This window comes from Zalophus californianus, chromosome 5, assembly GCF_009762305.2.
Source record: "Zalophus californianus isolate mZalCal1 chromosome 5, mZalCal1.pri.v2, whole genome shotgun sequence".
In the NCBI taxonomy this organism is placed as follows: Eukaryota; Metazoa; Chordata; class Mammalia; order Carnivora; family Otariidae; genus Zalophus; species Zalophus californianus.
In genome coordinates, this window is record NC_045599.1 from 10,770,667 (window position 1) to 10,790,081 (window position 19,415).

Sequence of the window (19,415 nt, forward strand, 5' to 3'; positions counted from 1 at the left end):
AAAAATACTAAATTTCCTTACTACCTACAGCCCACTGACCGTCCTTGAAACAGGCAGAGCGACATTCCTCTAGGGACTCAGCTGCCTAGATGTTGATACTTGGCTAAGGGCAAAAAAACAATCCTAGCCCAACCCTCTCCCCCGCTCCCAGATCCTCTAAGTCTACTTTAACATATAAAAATGCCTTTGGAAACTCCCTTTCTCTCTAAATCCCAAGATACATGTTGGTAATCATCCCCCAAGCATATGGCTCACTGATACACATCTGAAGGGTCTCGTGACTAAGGTTTTATTAGACCGTAATAAATGACTTTTCCCAACAATGGCTAGCCCCCTCAAGGTCCTGGAAATCTTGCTTCCAAAATTCCTTAGAGACTTAACACTATCTCTAACCCCCTCCCCCAATTTGAATGTATATAATGGGCCACTCCTCCTGACCCCAGGGTAGCTCTTTCTGCCCACGGGTCCTGTCCCGGTGCTTTTTAATAAAACCACCTTTGTGCACCAAAGACGTCTCAAGAATTCTTCCCTGGCTGTTGGCTTTGAATCCTAATGCTCTTATCTACATCACTTGGATTGAGCCCGCATTGCATGGGGCCCCCGCTCAGTGGGGAGTCTGCTTCTCCCTCTCCCACCGCCCAGCCTCCCCTGGCTCGTGCTCTCTCTCTCTCTCTCTCTCTCTCAAATGAATAAACAAAATCTTAAAGTGTAAGAGCAAAGACTAGAAAATCTAACCATCCAACAGTGAAATTCTCTGCTGTCATTAAAAACTTGTTTTTTAAGATTGAATGATGGAAATGATATTTCCAATTACTGTCATTTTAAGGGGCTTAGTACCCAATGAAACTGCATTTCAGCCTCTCCCAGAAAGGTCTTAACCCCATCCGTCAGTCAGGTGTGTTTCAATCAGTGCCTGGGAGTCAGCCATTCAGGGGGACGCTCTCCATCCCCTCAAAATAAGATAAAGTCATCTACATGACAACACCCCTTGCTTTTTCCTCCTAGATGGGAAGGCAGTCTTACCGGTAAGCATCCTTTTCTTCTGCTAAAAACTTTAACCCACCCTCCTTCTATAAAATCCTTCCGCTTTGTACCGTCCCTCTGCTTGTCCCACGAGATGTTACCCAATCCATGAACTGTTTGATAAAGCCAATGATCCCCAAACTTAGTCGGTTGGATTTTGTTGGGGTTTTTTAAAAGATTTTGTTTATTTGACACAGACACAGAGAGGGAACATGAGCAGGGGGAGTGGCAGAGGGAGAAGCAGACTCCCCGCTGAGCAGGGAGCCCGATGCGGGGCTCGATCCCAGGACTTGACCTGAGCTGAAGGCAGACGCTCAACAACTGAGCCACCCAGGCGCCCCTGGATTTTGTTTTTTAACAAATGATACACTCTCCTTAGCAGTGCTGGAGAATTCAAATAAGGTCCCCGATAACGCAGTCAGCCTAGTCTCTGGAACACAGTAGTCAATACACGGCCAGCTTCTGAAATGATCGACCTTTATCGAGGCAAGTCTTTTAGCTGTGGGTTACATTTTGCAGCTAACACATTCTGGTGTCCTTGGGGGCCACAGGTCAGGATCAAGCAAATTCTACTCACACTCTGAAAGACACATGCTGAGATTGGCTGATTTCCTTAAAAGGCTGCAGAGCCTGAGAACCTCTGTGTTCTTTTGGAAGCCTCAACATTTATACCGTACGACACAGGATCCGGGGAGTTTCAATTAAATGTTAGCCTAAATGCCCAAGCTTTTAAAACTGCAGTAAAAGAAAATTTGGCCCTTACCTGTAAATCTCAGGAGGCCTACTTTGGAATACGGCTCCCATTCCAGTCGAGCCGGCTCCATTTTCACCGCAAACGAATTCTGCTCTGGTACCTCTCATCCCAGGTCCCTTAGACGTCTGAAAGCCTAGCTAAAGCCTACCCGGTGAGCCGGGGATCAGCCGCCTTGGCCGCACCTGGAGCTGGTTAGCCATGCAGACGCTCCAGTCCCCGCTCAGCCCTACTCAATTAAAACCGGCATGTTAACCGGATCCCCAGGTGAGCCGCACGCCTTTAACACGTGCTGTGGCTTTTTAATTAACCAGTCCATCCCAGCTCCTGGAGCAGCCCGAGAAATCCATGCTGACCTAAATTTCCCTGCGAAGCTGATGCTTGACTCGGACTAACACGGACTACCTAAGACCTTTTCCTCTGCATGTTATGAGCGCCGGCTCCTTGTTATTTGATAACAAAGAAAGATGCCTGGGCCCTATGATCTTGGTCTCTCAGAATCTAGAGTTATCTGTCCGAATTCTACCTCAAGTGATTCATGTACCTCTTCCAGTTTGGCTTTGGACGTGAGAGGCAAATAATAGCAGGTGAACGTACTATTTACGATTCCCCTGGTACAATCGTGTATTCGAAGATATTCTGATCATTCCTAAAAGATATCTGTGGCGTTAAAAGACCATTTTTGGGACTGCAATTGAAAAGCAGCATGGGTGGGGGGCACCTGGGTGGCTTAGTCCGTTGACCGTCTGCCTTTGGCTTGGGTCATGATCCCAGGGTCCTGGTGGGGCTCCCTGCTCAGTGGGGAGTCTGCTTCTCCCTCTCCCACTCCCCCTGCTTGTGCTAGCTCGCTCTCTCAAATAAATAAAATTTTAAAAATAAATAAAATTAAAATCACACAGGTATTAAATGACAAAACTCACATATGAATCCAAAGCAAAAACCCACACCAACCACCCCTACTTTGGACACGAGTTCCATAGAATCACACAGGCAGTAAATGCTGTGAGAATTCCTGCTGCCAAATATAAAACAAATACCTAATTTTGCCTAACAAGGTAGCACACCAACTTTCCTCCAAACCTGTCAACTCCCACTAGATCACTGCATAAGACTCGTACTGCAATGTACTGACCTCTGCAGCATTTTACAAATGTCTTTAGGCTTCCTCATCACCCAACAATGTGAAGGCATATTAGGTACATTTAAGAAGGAATTCCAATGTCACACGTGAGGGGCACCTGGCGGGCTCATCGGGAGAGCGTGCGACTCTTGATCTCAGGGTTCAGAGTTCAAACCCCACCTTGGGGATAGGGATTACTAAAAAAAAAAAAAATAAAGTTTTGGGTTTTTTTTAATGTCACATGTTAAAGTTATGAGCAGAACTGGCAACTCAAGAAATTTTACCAAGAAAATCATTTCTGGGCTACAGATACTTCCTCAATTATCAGATGTGCTTTGCCTGAAAGTGGAGATCAGTTAGGGCAAAAAGAATCAAAATGGGGAAACAAATTAAGGAGTGACAAAGTACCTTAAAACTCTCAAACTTTATCACATATTGAATCCACTCACCACATACCATAAAAGTTCAACTTATAAGCGATTTTCCAAGACCATGTCTTCAGCCAAGCACAAGGTACACTCCATCATGTAAAAAAAAAAACAACCAAAAACTTGTTTTGCTTAAGAGTCAAGGTGTTATAAAATGAAGATCTGAAAAAGATACTAATTTTATGGATCCATCATTGCAAAAATACTTGTTCTAGTTCCAAGATGGCAACATCCTAACTGCCTCTTCCTCTTGAAAGTCATCCCCCACCCCCACAAAAAAGAAAATCACCCTGAAATAAAAATACACAGGAAACTGAAAAGCCAACTCCAACTTCACCCCAACCAGGAGACCTGTGTAACCATTAACGATGCGGACGTGAGAGCAGATGGACGAATGGCAAATGACCTGGTGGAGGAAAGTCAAATCTGATGAAAGCTTGCAGAGGGAGCACCCTGTGAGCTGCAAGCTGATTTACCCACGCAGATCCCCGGCAGGCTCAGGACCCGCAGGGACCACATAGAGGAAGGCAGCAGAGGGTCCTAGGGCTGGAAAGCAGGAGGGATTCGGGGTGCTGGGATCCCACAGTGATAAAAACTGGATACAACTCTTGTCTTGGTGGAGCTAATATTTTAGAGGATGCAGACAAAAGTGAAATGTCTAAGTGCTTCAAGAAAACAACTCACACAGGGAATGGGGGGTATGGCCTGTTGGGGGGAAGGACACAATTTTAAAGGAGTTAAGGACGGCTGGGTGGCTCAGTCTGTTAAGCGTCTGCCTTCAGCTCAGGTCATGATCTCAGGGTCCTGGGATCGAGTCCCGCGTCGGGCTCCCTGCTCAGCGGGGAGCCTGATTCTCCCTCTCCCACTGCTTGTTCCCCCTGCTTGTGCTCTATCAAATAAATAAAATCTTTAAAAAAAAATTTGAAGAGTTGTTAGGGTTCTTGCTGAGAAAAGATCAAGGTGAAGGATTGTGTGGCAACCTGGAACAGCAGGAATTTGCAAAAGGCTCATGCTTTTCTTTTGCAACTGAGAAAAAGTGACGGTGCAAGGGCTTGAGAGAGACATTATTAGTGCTCGCCCGGATCTGGTGGTCTCCCGCCTGGGCACTTGGAGAAAACCAGATTAAGTTTCTCACTGCCACGCCTGCCGGTTTTAGCACCACGCAATTAGTTCGAGCTAATGAAACATGAACGCAAATGATGTGCTAGGGCATTTGTAGCTGTTGGGGACTTTCCAGCCTCTTTTTCTAGAAACTATGTAAACTTGCAACATTAGAAACCCCGTGCTAAGATGGCATCGCAAAGCGTAGGGAGCATGACCCTCGCATCGACCGCGGAGGAAAGCCAGGGCTGGGCTACAAGGGATTTTGTGAGAGCCAAAAATCCATATGGTTAAGTCCAGAGGTCTCAGGGTTTCTTAGAATTTAGTTATGCAACTAATAACACACAGCTAAAGGAAGGAGACCAGGCAGGAAGCTATTACAGTGACCAGGTGAGAACGCTGGCGGTACCACACAGGCGGGACAAAGTGGACTCTGGAGCGTCTCAAAGTGGAGCCAAGAGACTGTTGGAAGGCTAGTGTAGGGGATGGTTAACCGCCCCCCCAAACCCCGGCTCCCACGTCCCAGGCCCCTCCCAGCTCTCCTGCCCGCCTGGCTCACCAGCACCACTCATTCCTTCCAGAAGTCAGGAGGTGGAGCTTCCGAAGAAAATTGGAGAAGTGACTCAGGGACAGTTAAGGGCACAGAGATCTCCCAGGTAATGGTTTTCTAAGTCTTCTTTTTTGTGTTTTATTATTTCAGGACATCATAAATACCCTTATTTAAGCAGTCCGCACAATGACCAATAGCCTTTTCCTCCTCAAGTACACCAAGCTCCTTCCCAATTGCACCAACTGTTCTCCGTTTAAACCACCCCCCCAGACCCCCCCCACCAGATGCCTGCTTCCCCATCTCCACCCCAGGATGATCCCTGCTGTCCGCATCTGGAGGGCCCTTGCTGGGTGGCCGCCAGCAGGGTTTAGTCAATAGGCAGCACCAACAGATCCAGGGAAGAGTATTTCTGACTCCCTCCGTGTCCTGGTGCCACAACTCGGGGGTTAGCTGCCTCTCATGGTGAACCCAACTCCCACTAAGCAACCCTTCCTTAATGTCTCTCTCCCCCCGACATCCTGGAACACGATTTCCCCTTGCTGTCCTTGCTCTAGAGGCAGCAATTGCTTCGGGTGGTGGCTTGTCCTTCCAGGGCCTCACCATTGCTTGTTTCAAGGTGGCTCATCTCTCTAAGTAACCCTTTCATCAATGTTTCAACGGAACCCTCTAGGGTGAAGGCTACTTCCTGCCAGTATGCTCACCAGTTCGTGCTCTCAAAGCCTTCTTGAGCTCCTTGTTCTCTCTACCCAGCATGCACGTCCCTTGGCTCTTTGTATGGCCAGCTCCTTCACGGTGAGGTGTCAACCTTCTAGTGCCTCCTCAGAGGGGCATCCCTGACCGCTGCCAAGTCTGAGCCCCCTCCTCAAACACTCTCTAGCACTTTCCACTTCCTCAAAAGGAAGCTCCTAAGAGCAGGAACCTGGCTGGGCGGTCTTGGTCACCTCATACCCAGTACAACAGCTCAATGTCTCAGAAACAGCGGGAGTTAAAAACTTTCTGTAAATAAATGAACTGGGTTCCAAATCAAAAACGTAACCAAATTCCTTCAGGTTTATTTGTTGAAGCAAGAGAGTCCTAAGAAAAACTTCAGTTCTCAGGATGTTAATCGCCATTAACAAGACGGTAAAGATCCTCTAAAATGAATGCACACCTGTCTGGTCGAAATTTCTTATGCAGATTCTTGCCTTTAATGCTTGGTTCTCCACTTTCTGTAGCAAGGCCAGGACTGATGATATTCCCACATGGGACACACTCCCAGGGTCTAATCAGATGACGACCCAGAGTGTATTCAGTGCCTTGGAGATAGCTCTGAGTCCTCCTACTTTTCCGAAAGCAACTGCGAATATGAGAATTAGGTTATTATACAGTATCACGGGGATAGCCTGGAATTGACTTTTTTTTTAAAAAAAAATGAAGACCCATCAAGCATGAGTAACAATTCATTGTGACACACAACTCCTAGAGCCTGATGCCCCAGAGTACGAATGTGAACTAAAGGAACAGTCTTCTGATCAAAATCGGATTATGGAGCAGAAAAGGAATAGGAGACAATCTGATCAATTAGCTGAGGTAAGCTAATTTCACGTTAAGCTGTTCTAATATCACTTCGACAAGAGTTAGAGCTAGTAAGTACATGCCCAAAACAACTTTACGTAAAACCTTAGCTCTGAGTTAATATATTCAGCTGAACATCTCTTTAACAATTTGTCTCCATTTTCCACATAAATACACTGAGAATTGCCAGGATGCAGTTCAATAATTACACTTATTTCAATTTTTATTAAAAACGAAAGGAATCCAGGAGAACGATTTCTATACAACTATACAAGGTTTTACGCGCCTTCCCTATTCCCGTTAAAGCTTTATGTTTAAAATGTCTACAGGGTATGTGCTTACACAGGCTTGAGACTCAAACCTTACCCACACGTGACTTCAGCAGCCTTCATGCACAATGATCCACGTTAACACTGCGGATGTGTTTAGTTCAGCCTATGTCGTAAAGTGCTATTCATCGGTGGGAAAGTAACAAAGTCTACGCAACACTGAATTTCACCACAGTATCTCCTACTTGGGTTGGGGATAAAAAAGCTAATTTGATGCTACCAGCCTGAAGAACAGACTTCCACTTAAAAATATATATTAAAAACTAACAAGGAAACCAGGTAAGGCCTAAGATTTTGGTTGGTCTATCAAAATAGGTCAAAAGCCTTTCAAAATCATGAGTGCTACAATGTATAGCAGTCTAGCTTCTGAACATTTTAACTTCTAAAAAATAAGCAGTTTAAATAAAAAACATCTAAGTAAAAGGCATCTTTCAAAAATGAATGTAAAAAATTTCAACTAAAGCATTAATTCTGCAAATCAAAGAACTTTTAAATGGGTACACACAGTCACTATGATTTTCGTTATTATTCCTAACAACTAAATCTGTCTTTTACTTACTTTTACAAATGCTTATTACCAATGGGCCACAGAAAATAACATCCAACTGACCAGTTACTCCATATTTTAGAATAATTTAATGACATTAAAAAGAAATCATGAACTTTCCAAACATGTAAACATAAGCCAGGACAATCTGATATATATATTATCAGTGCCAAAAAATGAAAATCATAAATCATAGGACATGATAAGAGGGCAAAAGAATATGCCAAATATCAGTGAATCGTCACTAATATTTGTGAAAATAAATTATTTGCTATAAGCTCAGATAATCATAGAGTAGGAAAAATTGAAGACAAATTTTACATGAAGTGAAAAGTTCCGTGTGTTAGCCAAGAACTCTTTGTTCCCTGCAAAAGTACAAAAACAGAAACAAAAACAAAAAACCATTTTTAACTACTACACATGCAGGTGTGGAACATGACAGCTAAGGGAACTCTTCAAAATATCCTTAAAAATACAATTTGAAGTCTTAAAAGAAAACGAAAAGCAGTATTCATTTTCCAGGGAATATACTCTGAATATCCATTATACACCTCAAAATACATAATTTTCCATTTAAATATACTACCATTTCTATGGCCTTTTTACCTATCCATAGGTTTGTTTTCCTATGAAAAACATGCGAGACACAAGGCTAAGTATGAATTCCCACCCGTAAGGCATCTAAAAAAATCAAGACAAACATGATACAAAATGAAAAACCAAACACAAAAGAAACATAATAAATACTTTTGTATCCCCCCCCCCCAAAAAAGAAATATAAGTATCAGCAACAGGGCTGACATAAATAAATTAGATTTCCTGTTCGTAAAAAAAAAGAAACACAATCCAGTTACAGAGTTAAGCATTTCAGAGTTAACCAGGAGAAGAGTGTCTCTACTCCCCTGGCTTGTGCAAGTCGGGACAACGACACGGACGAGGCACGACACGGACGAGGCAGGACTGTTTGGGTTTTCCGATTTTAAGAAGAAACACACACAAAAACAAGTGTGGCCACAGACTACTTTGATGATATGTAATTAGTTACGAAGGTTAACACCAAGGCATTATTCTGTTTCCCTTTTCCACCTTAAGTCACAGATGCTTAAACTACATGTGCTCTTGGTATTCTAGGTACTTTGCCGTGATGTGTTCCTCGAGTTGAATTCCTCCACTGCCCATTAATGCAAATGCTGGGTACATGGTGTGCGAACAGTCCACCTGGCGCTCGTAAAGGCATTTCATGTGATCCATGTCATAGAAAGCCACTCTGCCTTTATCATAGTCAAGGAAAACCCCTATGCTCGTGGGCATGGGGAGAACTCTGTTCTCAGGTTCGTTGGCGGAAGTGGCGGACTTGGGGATGAAAAACTTCTTCATGCCTATGGCGACCAATGTGAACGGCTGTGAGGAATCAAAGCACGCATCTTCGCTTCCACTGTCATGGCCGCTGTCTTGCTCGTATCTAGAACGCAACACACGAGAGTCTCAGCTGGGTCGCCAGCCACAGGCCTTCGGCTGGCCTCAAAACATTGTCACAAGATGCTATACATCACTTTAAAATTAAACCATACATCAAAAACTTTCTATTAAAACAAATCAGTTAAAAACATGACTACACACTGCCATTTAGAATGGTACCAGAGACTCCACCCCATATTCTGTGTCATGAAATATCATAAAACATCTATATATACATGCAGATGAGAAAAATAATAAAAACCTGTAAAATCAGGACTTTGGCCTATCAAAACTGAAGTGAGGAAGAGGTGCCTAACTGGCTCAGACTCTTGGTCTCGGGCTCCTGAGTTCAAGCCCCACATTGGGTGTAGAGATCTTAAATAATAATAAAGTAGGGGAAGAAAACTGAAGGGAACTGTCGTAGATTAAATATTCACAGCACATAATCATATGTAAAAAATATATATATATAAAACCAAGACGTGCTCTAATGCAAGGAATTACCAAACTAAAGTAAAATACACGGGCACTGCAAAACAATGCAGGAGAAGAAGTCATGTTTCACGGTCCTAAGAACCCTCTTTCTGGACTGGGATTTCTACGTGGATCTATGAGGTAAGCAAGCACAGTTTTTTTTCCCCACAAGTATAAAACAGTAGCAGCTTATATACATTTTTGATACAAAGGTCCTTCCATTTTCTTCCTATGCATAATTCACTTTTTATATATTTGTGATTACATGGATGCTTTTAATCGGGTTTTCTCACTTCTAATATTTTTTCTGTTACAAGCTTTTTAAACATTAATACCAATACTATCAATATTCTAGGTCTATGGTACTGTGTTTAACTGACCATGTCCCAATTGCAATTTTTATTGTTTTGTCAATTTCTCACCCTTGTGCAAAAAGCTTTTCCTATTAACTCAGATTATTCATTTGGGATTCTGTTCACACAATGATAGGGTCAAAAATGATTTGTGTGGACTAGTAGACCTTATGCCATCTAAAACAACGAAACCATACAATCTCAGTTCAATAATCGATCTTTTTTTTTAAAGATTTTATTTATTTGTCAGAGAGAGACACAGCGAAGAGAGGGAACGCAAGCAGAGGGAGTGGGAGAGGGAGAAGCAGGCTCCCCGCTGAGCAGGAAGCCCGATGCGGGGCTCGATCCCAGGACCCTGGGATCATGACCTGAGCCGAAGGCAGATGCCCAACCCACTGAGCCACCCAGGCGCCCCTCAATAATCGATCTCCTAAGAAACTGAAATTCTTGGGGTGCCTGGATGGTCACCATGGGAATACAAGACAACCGGACCCCTTTCCTTAGCCAAAGCCCCAGAGTCTAGGGAACGCACTCCATCTGTGGTAAGTAGACCCAAGGGGATTTCCGGGCTTGCCTTGCTCAACAAGGATGTTTACTTGTAAAAGAACTCTCGAGTTCTAGATCAGTAGAAGAACCTACCTTGGGCTAACGGCATCGCGGGGAGAACGGAGCCATTCCTGTAGTTTATCACTGGAAGCAACTCCTGCTTTGACCAGGTATGAATATGGCTCCACACGGAAGGCCCAGAAGTGCTTCCCCTTGGTAATTCCAACATCTCCAATGATGTAGTCCAGGCTTGTGTAATAACCCACTTGGATGCGTTCCGCGGCGAGCAGGAGATTAAACCCAGCTCTGCTCTCTACGCGGTCTCTCTTCAAGTTCAGCAAGAGGTGTTCATTATTATAGCCACATTTTTCATCAAAGAGGAAACTGAAAACTGTAAAGAGAGCTTGAAATTAGTCTGATGACTACGTGTTAGCGTTTCTGTAATTGGCGGTTAAATCCGATCAGGTTTTGAACCTGAAATGACGGAAATGAGCCGTGAAGAGGAACGGTTCACACTACCCTTGACAGACTGGGACAAACCAACTCCCCGATGGAGAAATCACTTACAGGAAATTCTCTACACCTGAACATCTTCAGAAAAGTCAAAAGGCAGAAGGGAAGCATTTTAAGTGTATGAGAAAACTTATGAATGGGGTTCCTTGCAACAGATAGAGCAGATCTCTTCTAAATGTTTTTACACTACTGGATCTGTGCCTTTTCTCCTTAAAATAAGGGACTGTACATTTTCATAATTATCTGTACATTTTCCTAAACATGTATTCCACATTTTATAAATGTGTAAAATATTAGCAATTTTAGTAGGGGCTCTTCCTTCTCAATCAGTATGGCAGATATGAGACACAGTGCATGATGTTTAAAAAAAAAAAGGCAAAGGTTTTGGCTTTAGAGAGATGAGTTTTAATCTCTGCTCAAGGATTTAAATGAAAGTTTAACCTAAGCTTTAATTTCCTCAAGTACAAGATGGACATAATGCCACTCTCCTAAGCCTCTATCATCTCAAATACATGAGCATTGGCTGTTAGCCCCAAAGTGGAAACAATTCAAATGTCCATCAACACATGAATGAATAAAGAAAATGTGGTCTATCCATACAATGGAATAGTATTCAGCCTAAAAAAAGCAAGGCAATTCTGGTACATGCTACAAGGATGAAGCCCCAAATACACCAGGCACAGAAGGATTAGATCAATCCCCTTCTATGAGGTACAGGCAATTCACAGAGGCAGAAAGTAGAAAAGAGGTTCCCAGGCTCTGTGGGAAGACGGAATGGGGAGTTCGTGTTTAATGGGTACAGAATTTCATGTGGAAAAAACGAAGATGTTCCAGAGATATGAGTGGTGGTGGCCGCACAACAGTGTGGATGTACTTGATGTCACTGACCTGTACCCTTAAAAATGTTTAAAATGATCATTTTTAACTATATCGTATACCACAATAAAAAAAAAAAAAATGTCTAGTAGCAAGCTAAAGCCATTCTCCATTTATAGGCTAACCACTCTTCCTGGTAATGTCTACTGTCCTGCCGTGATCATTCCTGCTTCCGGTAGATCTCAAAAGTCTCCTGGTTTGCAAAATATATGATTGGTCACGCCATTCACACAGCTTCTCTCAGAAAAAAGCAAGTCAATTTTGGGGGCGCCTGGCTGGCTCAGTCAGCGGGGCGTGTGACTCTTGATTTCGAGGTTGTGAGTTCAAGCCCCACATTGGGTGTTGAGATTACTTAAATGTAAAATCTTTCAATAAAATCTTAAAAAAAAAAAACTTGGAACATGTCCTTGCTTCCTTCCCCGTCCACCACATCACTGAAAACTGCAGCTACTTCCAGGTTTCTTTTTAATTCCACTTTCAGTCAGAGAGACGAGAAAAGAAAGGGGAAACTACATAAATGGTAAAATATGACTTAATACTTGCAAATCCATCCCCCCACTCTGTTGGACTTTATTCAAATTCAATAACAATGCTAGGCAACCCTGATTTGTATTTGTATTCTAATTTTTTTTAAATTGGCCACAATGGCCCTAAAAGTAGTGGCGAGTACACTTCAGACAAAAGAGGAAGGAAAGCCGAGTGTATGAAATCCGGGCACATGAGCCAGTGAAATCTGGTGGGGACGGTGGAGTCTGAAAACCAACTACAGGAACCTCAAAGGCAGTGACCAACAGGCCAGAAGGTTTTCCTGCTAAGCACAAGGAGCAGAACTTTGGTTCTGAAACCGTGTTGTCCATGCAGAGCTGCAGGGAGCATCTAACCTGGTGATTCTCATTCTATAAAAATCTACAGGTGCTCTGTAAGGGGCAGCAGTGGTTTCTGCCTCGGAAGGTGGGGGAGGGGGCTGGGCAAGGGGAGCTTTTGGGGGAGGGGGCAGCTACCATGTGGTTCTAATATACGCCCTCCAACCCCGCCTGCCGGGAATCACTGAGTTAAGAGAGAAAATCCAGACAAGTCAGAAGGAGGTCAATCACAACATTTCATATTATAACAATAATTTTTTTTTTTTAAATCTACCTATAACTATGTTGTAGAGCTTTTTTTTTTTTAGATTTTATTTATTTGAGATAGAGATAGAGAGAGCGAACGGGAGAGCAGGAGGAGAGGAGGGAGAAGCAGACTCCCCGCTGAGCAGGGAGCCCAACGTGGGGCTCGATCCCAGGAGCCTGGGATCATGACCTGAGCCGAAGGCAGACGCCCAATGACTGAGCCACCCAGGCGCCCCTGTTATAGAGATTTCTATAAACTTATCAAAAACACAGAATTCTACTGTTTATAAAACTTGTAAGGTAGCATCTACGCCATTTTAATCTCAAATTAATAGCCCTGCTCACTCAAATGTCTTGTTTTTCTGTATCTGCTGTCAGGCCAAACTCTAATCCCGTTCCCAGCCTACCTGATGAAATTCACGTACTTGGTCTATTTCTAAATCCTAGCTAGGGATGGAACCTATTTTCTAGAATTTTTTTTTTTTTTTTAACAAATGAGAGCTGGTTTCAACGTGGATCTAGACAGAGATGCTGGCTAGGTTATTTTTTCTCAAGGTCTCTTCCAACTCTAAGGCTTTCTGAGTCCCAATATTCACAATACCTGGAGCTGGAGGGGTATGGAGGATCAGCTCCCTGCTGCAAGGGCTGCAGATCGAACCCTTGTAGGCTCTGACTCTGAAAGCATAGTTACAATTGCTTTCCAGGTCTGAGATGACTTTGCTCGTGCCACACACTTCGATCTCACTCCAAGACAACATTTCTTCATCTCTGTTAATCTTCCGATATTCAAGAACATAGCTATCCACTTTATCCTTCTCGGGATGGTACCAGTTGATCAGAGCATTGTTATACACTTTGCTCTGTTCCTCATTGATCTCTGGCACGTCTATGCCTGAAAGCATCAAGAAACAAAAGATGTTAAAATATCGGTCTTTCAGAACCTGTATGTCCCTCAATAAAAATGATGTACCGACGAGACTTTAATCATTTCTGTCCGGTCCAAGACTTTTCTAAGTCTGTAACGCTGTGTATAAGGAAAAGAGGAATTCCGGCAACGTACAACACGGACGGGCCTTGTGACACACAAGCTGAAATACGCCAGACACCAGAGACGTACGCTGACGGCGTGATCCCACTTCTATGAGGAATCTCCAAGAGCCGAGTTCACAAAATGAAAGACTGGAATGCTGGCTGCCGGGGCTGGGGGAGGGAGCAATGGGCAGTTATTAATCAAGTAATCAAGAGGCATGAAGTATCAGTCAAATAAGATGAGGAAGTTCTGGAGACCTCAGTACATCATCATACTCAAGAGTCAAAGCCGCTGTGTTCCATGCTTAGAATTTAAGAGAACAGATCTTGAGGTAAGTGCTCCTACCACAAAATTGAACATGAAAAAGAATAAGCATGGGGCGCCTGGGTGGCTCAGTCAGTTAAGCGTCTGCCTTTGGCTCAGGTCATGATCTCAGGGTCCTGGGATCGAGTCTTGCATCGAGTCCCACACTGGGCTCCCTGCTCAGTGGGGAGTCTGCTTCTCCCTCTCCCCCTGCCCCTCCCCCCCTGCTGTGGTCTCTGTCAAATAAATAAATAAAAAATCTTTTTTGACAGAGACACAGCAAGAGACGGAACACAGGCAGGGGGAGTGGGAAAGGGAGAAGCAGGCTTCCCACGGAGCAGGGATGTGGGGCTCGATCCCAGGACCCTGGGATCATGACCTGAGCCAAAGGCAGACACTTAACGACTGAGCCACTCAGGCGCCCCATAAATAAAAAGTCTTTAAAAAAAAAAAAGAAAAGAGGGCACCTGGGTGGCTCAGTTGGTTGAGCAACTGCCTTCGACTCAGGTCATGATCCTGGAGTCCCGGGATCGAGTCCCACATTGGGCTCCCTGCTCAGCGGGGAGTCTGCTTCTCCCTCTGACCCTCCCCCTTCTCATGCTCTCTCTCTCTCTCTCTCTTTCTCTCTCTCTCAGATAAATAAATAAAATCTTTAAAAAAAAGAAAAAGAATAAGCAATAAAGATTTTTAAAGGTATATTTAGGTTTATAACCAAAAGGAAGAAGGAAAATGACAAATAAGTAAAAAAAAGAATCCAATTTAGCTTTACATGTCATATTCATTCTGAAACACCATAAATCAGTTTTTAACCTATGCCTTTCAATTTCCACCTACTAAAACAACAACACTGGACTTGAAATTTTTCATCTGTGTCCTCCTAGAATTATTTTAGTAAATACTTTTAAATCTAAGTTGGGCAAGTCTAATAAAGTTCAATGAAACATTATACAATTTTCTTTCAGGTTTTCTTCCAAAGAGTTGCAAAGCAATTTAAATGAATTTTTCTTGGCATAAATATGACACATAATAAGAAAATCAGAAACTACATAAAACACACTTTAAGCAACTCAAAAATAATCACCACAATAATTCTGTACAGATCCTGCCAGTATTTTTCTCCCACTGGCATTTCACTCCATGGCTGTATCTACATTTAACAATTTTCAGAAACTGGTTTCCAGTTTTTCATAAAAACTAGGATACAAAAGTATCACAGCTAAACCTTTGTGCATATGCAGAATCCCTTCCATAGAAGAAATTCCAATAAGCTTAAGTGCTTAGGATAAGCTATAAAAGTCACACACGCACGTAACACAGATTTACATTAAATCAGAAAAGTATATGGAATGAAAATGAAAAGTCTCCCTCTTGGCCTCCCCCAGATATATATAAGCAATGTAGAAGCATGTCTGTGTATGGTCCGTTTATGCAACTGAATGTTACACAGCCATATGAGATCTGGAAAGTCATTCAAAATACATTTTGGGGGGCAAAATTACATGAGTAGTACATACCCCAGTCCATACCCCTTTTCTTTTGAAACATAGCTTACTAAAAAAATGTGCATGCAGGACACAATGAGACCATCCATCACAGTCAGAAGCTGGGTAATGACTTTCCATGGTCACCCATCCTCTACACTTGGTTCTTTGTTAGACACTGGTCCAACCCAAGATTACCAACCTTCAACATCATCTTTCCAAGGACTGTTTTGGGACCCCCAGGGACGAGAGGACCTTGTTCTCCTAAGTAAACTAGCATGTATACAAAAAACAATTCAAGTATATGTTTTGGAAAAAGGGAGACTATAGTACCTGAAGTAGAATTAGCATTTGAAAGAGTAACAAATATGTATTTGGAAAAAGATCGTTATAAATAAAATAAGCACATATTCAGGTGCCTGGGTGGCTCAGTCAGTTAAGTGTCCAACTCTTGATTTAGGCTCAGGTCACAATCTCAGGGTCCCGGGATTGAGCCCCACATCGCGCTCTACACGCAGCTTGAGGACTCTCTCTCCCCCTCTCCCCCTTCCCCCCTCACTCGTGTGCACTCTCTCTAAAAATAAATAAATGCTCTAAAAAAACCAATCAATCAATCTTTAAAAAAAAAAAAAAAAGATAAGCACATACCTGAAAGGAGATTCAGGTATAGATGTGAAAGAAAGCAGGTCATGGTAATAATCCTTCCGAGTTTTTAACTTCAATTTTTTTTCTTTTTTTTAGGTAGGTTCCATGCCCAGTGTGAGGCTTGAACTCACAACTCTTGAGGTCAAGACCTAAGGATCAAGTCGGATGCTGTACTAAGCCACCCACCCAGGCACGCCTAGAATTTCTAACTTTAACAGGACAAATTTCCTCCAGATGACTACAAATCCACACATACATACCTACACTGTCATCAATCTGCAAGTATTCCATTCTAACGATTCTAACTGTTCACCAGCACTAGAAGAGAAACCCGGGCAGCAGGGGGGTGGGGTGGGGGTGGAATACGAACCAGGCAAGAAGGGAAAAAGGAAAGGAAGACCTCCCCACTGGGGAACAGCAAAACACAATCATAAGCACGTGTTATGGCCCCAAAATTTGCATGCTCAAGTTCTAACCCACGGTAACTCAGATTGTGACTTTATTTGGAGAAAGAGTCTTTATAGAGGTAAAGTTAAAATGAAGTCATTAAGATGGGAACTAATCCACCATGACTAACATGACTGGTGTCCTTGTAAGTAGAAATTTAGACAGACGTGTAGATGGAAGGCCATGTGAAGACACCAGAAGGCCGCCATCTGCAAGCCAAGGAGAACAGCTTCAGAAGAAACCAACTCTGCCAACACCTTGATCTCAGACTTTGAGCCTCCAGAACTGGAAGAAAATTACATTTCTGTTGTTCAAGGCAGGCAGTCTGTGGTATTTTGTTTCAGCAGCCCTCACAAACTAATTAATACAGCCAGGCAAACACTTAAAACCTCTTAGCCTGGAGACATCATTTCTAGTTTTCTGCCCTAGAGAAAAACCACATACATGTGCACAAGTGAACACTGACGAAGGTGTTCAACACAGCAATGGACAAAAAAACAGAAACAAATCATCTCTCGGTAGGGAAATGGTTTATATAATGAAATACTATAAACAGCTAAAATAGAGCTTTCAACCAGAACTTTGTGAGTCACAAATATCTTAAACTTCATTTTCTTGAAAAACAATTCACAGAAAGGATACATAAGCAATGTGATGCCATTTATTGAATGTGGTTTTTTTTTAAAGATTTTATTGATTTATTAGAGAGAGTGAGTGTGCGTGCACGCATCAGAGCAGGGAGGAGCAGAGGGAGAGGGAGAAGCAGACTCCCCGCCGAGCGAGGAGCCCGATGTAGGACTTCATCCCAGGACCCTGGGAACTTTACCTGAGCCGAAGGCAGACGATGAACGGACTGAGCCACCCACACAGTGTTTAAAAGCCACACAAACCAACAGAATATATACTCTTTGTGCAGAAAAACATGCCTTTTCATACTATCAAACCGAAGGGGGCGTTTTTCCCATGTAATGAGAATTCCGACTACAAGAGTTAAGAAGCTTTTGCCCGTCACTGAAACTTACCACTAGAGAAAAAGGACAATTCTCCAAGAAGTTCTGTTTGTTTAGATGTATTAACAACATAGTCTTCAAAAGAAGTCTGAGCCGCGGGTCTAAAGCTCTTCAAAGATTCCGTAGCTTTCTGTATTCTGTGGACAGATAGAGTTTATATAAAAACAACTCCATAAAAGGCCCGTCAGACTAAACATCTGCAATGTGATTAAAAAAACAAACAAACAAACAAAAAACATCGCTCAAGGTTCCGGTTAGGAGTGCAGCAAGGGTGTCTCTGCAGGGCACAGCATTAGGACCCCAAGAGCTCAAGCTGAAACACAGAGCGGCATTTAAGGTCGCTGCCAAGGAGATTCTAAATTCAAAGCAACGTACCTGAGGTGGAGCTGTTTTGCTGTCTGTACGAAACAGGACTGATCCGTCTCCTTAAGCACTTCTTGGGCATATCCCACCAGCCCACTGTTCTCTAGAAGCCCCTGATATTCCTCCACTTGGGTCTGAAATTTGTCTAGTCTTAGTTTCTTAGAAGCATCAATTGCTTTCAAAACAGATGATTTCCTCTCTTCTAGGATTTCAAAGAGCTTCTCAAAATGTGTGATTGCTTCTTCTTTTGCTCTCTCTCCGTTACACTATTATAAAACGAGCGAAAGTGTTACCTCACCTGCTAAATCCAAATGTCTTTTCTCAAAATAACCAAAATTTAGTTTTGTCCGACTCTGACATTTTCAGAACAATAATTTGGCATCGAGTACACTTAGTGAGGAATGATCGCCGACTCTTAGTTAGACATACTTTGTGATCGTATGATACTGTATTCTCCTTAAACTCTCAACTCCAAAGTTCAGCAGTAAATAATCCCATAAGGAAACAACCTTCAACGTGGATGCAAAGGCACCGGAGGCAGAAATTAACTGATTTAACCGAAGACACTGTACAATATAATTCTGGAGTTTCTAATTTGGGCAACTTTTGACCCCTTCTACCCTCTTCCAATTTTTTTTAAGAAAACTTAAATCACAGCATGAAACTCAGGAAGATGACATCCTTTACTAAGATCCAAAACTGTAACTCTTCTCTTCAAATTAATATAACTTAATTAGAATTAAATCCTGTGTGACTTTAGGCAAATTATTTAACTTCTGTGTGTCTGAGTTTTTCTCTTCTGAAAGCTGGGGATAAGAGAAACCATTTGGGTTTTGTTTTGTTTTAACAGGTTTTTTTTTTTTTGTTATTTATTCGCCAGAGAGAGAGAGAGAGAGAGAGAGAAAGAGAGAAAAAAGAGAGACAGAGCACAAGCAGGGGGAGTGGCAGAGGGATAAGCAGGCTCCCTGCCGAGCAAGGAGCTCCATGACCTAAGCTGAGGGCAGACGCTCAACTGACTGAGCCACCCAGGTGTTGATTTGGGTTTTTTTGAAGATTGAAAAATATTATGTACATAAAATGCCCACGACAATGGCACACACTCTGTACACAGAGAGAATTATTATACTCACTGCACACACAGCTCTTCCTCTACTTGGTCATAAAATGATTCTGTCTGTAGTGCTTACAAAACATTCTGAATGTCCATAAAATCAGGGACCAACTTGATTTTGAAAATAAGACCAGCAGAGCACACATACGCAATCATGATTACAGACCCATAAGCAATAGCCAACAGAAAAAAAAAATGTCTTCAAACACATTCTTAAAAGCTGACAACATATGGAAGAAGTGCATTGTGCACTTCCCAATGGCTTCTGGCCAACATTTCTGATGAAAGGAAAT

The 19,415-nt window shown here is 42.7% G+C and overlaps 1 protein-coding gene across 1 annotated transcript in view; it reads right to left on the bottom strand.

The window, feature by feature from the left end:
• Positions 1 to 6,055: 6,055 nt before the first annotated feature.
• The window catches only part of TRIM36 (tripartite motif containing 36), a 33,695-nt gene continuing 20,335 nt past the window's right edge, over positions 6,056 to 19,415 (bottom strand). The window contains exons 6-10 of the mRNA XM_027606470.2: positions 18,024 to 18,277; positions 17,661 to 17,785; positions 13,334 to 13,624; positions 10,328 to 10,625; positions 6,056 to 8,865 (exon numbers count right to left, since the gene is read on the bottom strand). Of these exons, the coding sequence (XP_027462271.2) occupies positions 8,511 to 8,865; positions 10,328 to 10,625; positions 13,334 to 13,624; positions 17,661 to 17,785; positions 18,024 to 18,277 (1,323 nt within the window). The 3' untranslated portion in view covers positions 6,056 to 8,510. The remainder of the gene's footprint in view (positions 8,866 to 10,327; positions 10,626 to 13,333; positions 13,625 to 17,660; positions 17,786 to 18,023; positions 18,278 to 19,415) is intronic.